Source organism: Trachymyrmex septentrionalis, unplaced genomic scaffold, assembly GCF_001594115.1.
Source record: "Trachymyrmex septentrionalis isolate Tsep2-gDNA-1 unplaced genomic scaffold, Tsep1.0 scaffold83, whole genome shotgun sequence".
Taxonomy (NCBI): Eukaryota; Metazoa; Arthropoda; class Insecta; order Hymenoptera; family Formicidae; genus Trachymyrmex; species Trachymyrmex septentrionalis.
Genome location: NW_017306018.1, coordinates 2,341,143 through 2,347,908, shown reverse-complemented (window position 1 = coordinate 2,347,908; position 6,766 = coordinate 2,341,143). Strand labels below are relative to the sequence as shown.

The following is a 6,766-nucleotide window of genomic DNA, read 5'->3' as shown; positions in this document are numbered from 1 at the left end:
CAGAATACAAGCCTCAGACATGAAGTTCTTAAGGGCAATTAAAGGTTAAACTAGATAAAATAAAAAATAAAGACATAAGGAAAATTTTTACAATCAAAGATAAAATTATGGAATAAGAAGAAGTGGCAACACCACATGGAGCAGATGGATGAAAACCAACTTCCCAAATTAGCGTTAGGCTAATAAACCACAAGGCAATATAGTTGTAGGAAGATCATGGAAAACATGGCATATCGAAGTGGAACAGGCCATCCCGATCTAAACCATGTCCGATGATGATGGTAATGATGAACATATTAAGAATTACGTATACTAATAACAATTTAAAATCAAACTGATGAAAATAAATATTCTATTTTCAGTACACGGTTTGCAAAATTGGATGCGTATATAAATTCACAGTAAAATATTTAAAATCTTTGACTGAAAATTGGAATTCTCTTAATTACATATAGTATATGCTAAACCAAGTAAAATTTTTTTAAAAAAATTACTTAATTACTTATAAGTACGTAAGCAATCATTTTTCTTAGAAAGTCGATATAAAGAAGCTGTAGCAGATCTCAATTAATATATGCTATGCAAAACACTATTGTAATAAATTATTAATCATGATATTTAAGGAAAAAAATCTTTTGTGCTAAATATTAATAGATCAATTTGTGTTGCTTGTACTTTTTGCACTCGATATCTTTGCTTTCTCTTTCTTCATCGCCCGAAAAAGAAGTATGTATATATATCATTTTAAATACACATATTTTTGGACAATTTCAAAACACAACACAGACTTCATGTCTCTGGACAAAATTATGATCAGGCTGGGCTCTAAAGATCTACTTGTTGAAGACGTTTGTTGAGGTTAGTTTTGAAAAAGTTCTGTATTTCCAAAATTCCGTTTACCTTGATAGACGTGATCTGCGCGAGCTTGTACGGCAAATTGATCTCGCTAACGTTATCATCATACATGGGCAGCATTTTGCAGCCTTCCTTCATGCACGCGCGACATTTATACATGTAGGAATCAACCTCCGAATTCGCGCTTTCCGACATCATAATGATATTAAAATGATGATCCTTGAAAAAAACAAGATAACGATAGTGGCGAACGGTGTCGGCGTATTATTAGCGAATTGTCAAGCGAACATATACTAATAGATGATAGCTAACCGCGTTTATTTGCTTCTCTCACGATTATCCACAGCCAGAAGGCACAGCTGAGTTAGGCTGACATTACTAGGCACTGTAAGCAATGGACGCGACACAGTGGACACCAGACACAGCGTCCACCACGCCTATGATCTCGATTCGTGATACGGTTGAGTTAAAGTAAAATATACGTTATCTAAAGACTTTTCAGAAATATTTATTCCTTTACCCCTTTTCGTCTTGAGGTCCTGGAAGTCAATTACACGCTTGCACAGGGGCATAGAAACTGGAGCAGGAACTGGAACGACAACCCGTAATAATTCCAAGTTGAAGCAGAGAGAAACCTGAGAGAGGACATGACGACCCAAAACCTGTAACCGCAAAATGCTGCTGCGCACTACCGCCCTCTGACAAATGGATGTAAACTACATTAGCAACGTCCACTTTTCTTAGGGTACATCCGTCCATTTTTCAAGGCTGGAGATTATTTTATTTAACAATGGTTCGAAAATAATCATTTTGTCAAATAAAATGATTTAAAAACAAGTAAAAAAAAAAGTTAATTTTTCACAAGAAAAAAATAATATTTACCGCAAGATTGCTCCGCCGGTGCCTGATGCTTCTCCCAGAAGTCCCAGATGTCACTCTCCTCTCAAAATAGGGACATCTCTCGCACAGGACATTCGCGTAAAACATTCGCGAATAAACGACATTGTCGTCTAAACGATAATTTTTCTATCATTCTCTATCGTTCTCAACTTTTTTGTTAGCACGGATCCAACGCAAGCAAACCTTCTATCTTTGTTTAATGTAATTGCTAATTTAGCAAACAATAAGGATGTAATGATTCTGAAAATCGTGTTAAGCTATTATAGTATTATGGTATGTATTATATGGCATTACATTTGTCGTACGACAAAGCATTTCAAGTCTATTGATTGGCTACAAGAAAGAGAAGTTGTCAAACTTCTTTCTCCTATATAGTCAATGAATTTAAAATCTTTGTCGTATGACAAATGTAATATTGGCCTTACGCTGTATTCTTGCTGAAATCCTAGCAGGTCGCTCTGTCAATTTAAAAATCGACGCTTCAGATTGGGTGTCGTAACAGTATACAAGCTTGTGATTGACTTGTGACTAATATAAAACAATTAATGTAATAACCTTAATTGTTTATAGAGTATATGTTACTAAATACTTATTATAATATTAATATTGAAAAAATCTCTACATGAGTTTATTGTGTCTTTTTGGAAATGGTAAGATCGCAATTATGCTGAAGTATTCCTGATATAAATAATTGATTGTGATAATACATTATAATTATTGTTAATTGTTATAAAATTGTATCTTATTTATTTTCAACACATTTAGAGTATTTAGAGTGGTTTTTCTAAATATAATATATGAGAACAACCACAATTTTATTTATCCTCGCACATAGTTCTCCAACATAATTACGTTCAAAATATGTTTAATAAATGTTAAAAATCATCTAATAAACGTATAAGCTGAAAAATAAACATTTAAAATTTGATACGTATTTTAAATTATATATTTAATAAATATAACAAAAACATTTGTAGGAGTTTGTAACATCTATTAAACATTTCTTTTCGATAGTTTAAGATACGTTTTTATACGAAATATTTCGACGGTTTAATAAATACTTAATGTTAATTTTATTTCGGCATTTAGGCTGCGCGCGGGTTGGTGAAGTGAAGGGCAGGAATCAAGTTGAAAATCGGCCAAAATGTGTAACTAAATCCCAGTTCTGATTGAAAAAAGAATGAATATATCAAGAACTAATGTATTAAAATAGTAAGTATATCTCCCTTTATGCATGAAACAAATATATATATATTTATTAAAACTTAATATTTTTTTAGTATAGTTCTAAATTGAAACTAGAGTAATAATATCACAAATTGATCTCAGTTCCCTGATCACTTTTGTATATGCAAATTCTGAGCACAACCTTATCCGGATAATGTTTCTTCATTTTATGGAGTACACAGATATGCGTACAGGCCTGATTCAGGAATAATGAGAATACGTTGGCCAGGTGGAAGCCGTGAGGTCTCTGAATTAGACCTTGGCCCGCCCACGTCCACTTCTAACCCTCGAGAGATCCCAAGGCCCACCGCTGGTTATGGCACGCGTATAATTGGGCACAAACTCGTCCGATCTGATTATTTCAATCTTGCAGTCATAATGGGACCCGGAGGGCGCCAAAACAATTTAGATAAGGCTCGTTGGAGCGCGCGCCTCGCAGATGCTATGCGAGCCCAAAGTGGCACGGCTCCGGGGCCTTGCAGGGCCGATTAACAGTTTACATCGTTCTAGCTTTTATAATTAAGTAAGTCCGCGATGACAAACCAAAAACCAAAGTAGCTTATCCCGTGGATAAGAGCGGGATAAAATAAAAAATTTATAGATTACAAAACAAGCAATTTATAGATTATAACAACATATAGATAACAAAGCATCTATTTTAGTGCTATAAGCTGATTTTTTAATTGTAAGATAAAAAAATCATAGATTTGTTTATTTTATAAATTTTAGATTATTCTTTACAAAAATCTTTGATAAATGCTCTGATACCAAATTCTTTAATTGGTTTAAAGAATAAGAGAAGAATGATTGGATATCAGAAAAATAATTTCTATGCTCTAATTCTTTCAATGTCTGTAGATACAACAGGTGATTCTACAGATTTCATATTTCTAATACTTAATGTTCTGCTCTTTCTCTCTCTCTCTCTCTCTCTCTCTCTCTCTCTCTCTCTCTCTCTCTCTCTCTCTCTCACATAAAATTATTTACGGTTTATTTCAATACTTTAAATTTTATAAAAAACACATTTTACATATATGAACACAATAATATATGTAACGCAAAATTTGAAATTGACTTTTAAAATTATGTCACAAAGTCGCGTCCCAATATAATATTCGTAACATATCAAACAAATTATTTCCCTTCGTTTTCCAACAATTTAACACGAATTCTGAAGCAGTTAATTCACAAGAACAATAAGTTTAAGAAGCGGCTTAAAAAGATTAAAGAAGTCCGTTGTTCGTTGCGCTAATATGGCTCATCAAGCAAAATGACCATCGTTACTCGCAGATTCTTATGCGCTGGAGGCACAAAGGACGGGCATGATTACGTCGACAAAAATTAGGTTTTCGAGTTACCGGTGCAGACCCGTCATCGATCGCAGAAATTCCTTAGCAAACACTACTCTTTCATTTTGGGCGGTAGCCGACCTGCCGAAGACGTTTAATGGGAGTTAAGAGGGAAAACGATAGAGACAACAAAGGAAGCGGAAAAAAGGAAGACAGAAATGAGAGAAAATGAGTAGCAGGTGCTCGTGGTAGGTATACGGCATACCATCGCCGGAACTTCGTCATCCAAGATGCCACCCGCGTGCTCTCAGCCTTCACGAAACAACCTTTCCTCGAAATTTCCTGTTACGATGATATAATGCAATTCTTTCTCCTACATAGGGTTATTTAAATTTAATGCGCTAAAGAATGAAAAGAATAGTTCTACCATTGAATTTGCAAAGTACGTTTTTGAATACCCAACGAATTTGACGTAACATATCATTGAATTTTAAAAGTTATTTTATTTAAATTAAAAATTTATTTAAAAAAAATTTTAATAAATGTTAATAAAGACAAAGCAATTTAAAAAACGCACTTGATTTTGTATATAATGTCGATTGAAATAGATATCTAGGTATATAGGTATCTAGATAAATGGCAATTCTTAATTTACTTCATTAGAAGTAACATCTAAATTTACGCGATTATTTTTGTATTATTATGTATTTAAAATTAATAATGCCGCATGTTTGAACCCTAATTTAAGGGCTATTCGCACATACAATTGCTTATTATCAACGTATCAGTGATTACTGTTATTCACAGTGTTAAGAACAATGTCTCCCACTTCATTTAGATAATGATGACGAATAGAAACATGCGACGGTAATGATGACGATGCAACGAGACAAAGGCATTGCAATTAGCAATAACCGGCTGTCGCTTAAGTGCAAAAACCAGTCGGATAATTAAGCCGACAGTCTTTCGTTGTAATCCATGAAATCTGCAATGTAATTAAATGATTTCCGCAGCGGATATCTTTTGTATATTTTAAATAACGCGACCTTGTCTGAATCTCAACAAATTAAAAATTAATAAATTATAAAATATGAAAATATGAAAATAAACGTTAAAGTTTATAAATAATAAAGTTTATAAATAACACCAATTGTTAAAACATCAGGCGAATAAAGCACGAAAAAATAAATAACAATGTAACTTATTATTACAATGTAACTTATTTTCTCGACCCATAAATATAGGTTGCTGATAAATTGCGTGACTTTCACGGATTACACGGTTTGATGCGTTATTTATTTGATTAGCAACAACGTGCAATCTGAATAAAGGACAATGGTACCAAAATACAAAGACAAGAACGTTAGATAAATATCTAACTTGACCGGAATCTTAAGATCGTGCAGGTTTAAACATGAAAATGCAAGTTGCTGAACATGAGAATTTTTCGTTGTGTTGGCCACGAAGAATGAAAATTCCAAGGGGATTTGTACATTGTGAACGTTCAACTACATTGTCGCCCTTTGGCAGTCAGTTCCACATGAAAAAAAAGATCACCATTCATCCTACAAGTCTGTAACCTGTTACCGCGCGCGGCCGTTTGTGAGTGTTTTCAGTCTCCTACCTTTTCTTACGAATCCAGCGAATAAAGCACTTTGTAGTCTCGTCGTCGGTTCTGCCGAGGAGTTAGGAAAAATCCGATTGTCGAAACCATAGAGAAACTGTTGAGAACACAACTTGTTGCTAAGCGCAACATGACGCAAAATCACGATCTCTTGCACTCCTATCATTAACATCATGACAAATTATTTTGCATGTATCTTTTTCATTATCGCGAATATAAGGAGCTCATCTTTGATGAATATCAAGTTTGAAATTCAAATTTGACTAGCTATGGTAATTCTCCATTGAATACTTTAACGATCCACGCTTACTAAATTATTTTTCCGAGAAATATTCCAGAGTCCTTTTCGACAAAGATGTTAATCTAGGAACGAATCCTCGTCCTGAGACAAGATTCCCGATGAACTTTCCTCCTACGGAAAGAAGATAAAATATTCAACTGTGCAGAGCTATCTCGAACTAGCGACAAGTTTCGTGTCCGCGTCGATACTAATCTTTATATGATCTTCTGTAAGCCACAAAACAGCATCTGAATCATGCATTAAGCTTCTGAGAGAAGAACAGATTTAATTAAAAAATAGTATTATTTATTTTTTTCGACTATTTTTACCAACATACGACAAGGATTAGGAAGGATTAGATACGTGGTTTGACGGAGTTCAATGAATTGCGGAAGGACTCTTTATGGATTCCGATCTCGTTGTTCATTCACGGGACAAGGCGCATCGGAAGGATTGAGGGAATGAGCATGGGACTGGGATCGGAATGGGAATGGAATTCCTCTTCCTCCCACCCCCCCTCCCTCTCCCTCACCGTATGCGTGCGTCCGGTACGTTCATTCACCGATCCGTCCATTCATTCTACGCTCAACA

General features: G+C 34.6%; 1 protein-coding gene across 2 annotated transcripts in view; it reads right to left on the bottom strand.

Annotated features, from left to right (window-relative positions):
* Positions 1–1,504, bottom strand: part of LOC108754940 (zinc finger and SCAN domain-containing protein 12-like) — a 6,080-nt gene extending 4,576 nt beyond the window's left edge. Inside the window, exons 1-2 of one of the 2 annotated variants that reach the window (XM_018497614.1) lie at positions 1,168–1,504; positions 901–1,074 (exon numbers count right to left, since the gene is read on the bottom strand). In XM_018497614.1, the coding sequence (XP_018353116.1) occupies positions 901–1,053 (153 nt within the window). In that variant the 5' untranslated portion in view covers positions 1,054–1,074; positions 1,168–1,504. The remainder of the gene's footprint in view (positions 1–900; positions 1,075–1,167) is intronic. The other variant, XM_018497615.1, reaches the window with a different exon arrangement.
* Between the last annotated feature and the right edge of the window lie 5,262 nt (positions 1,505–6,766).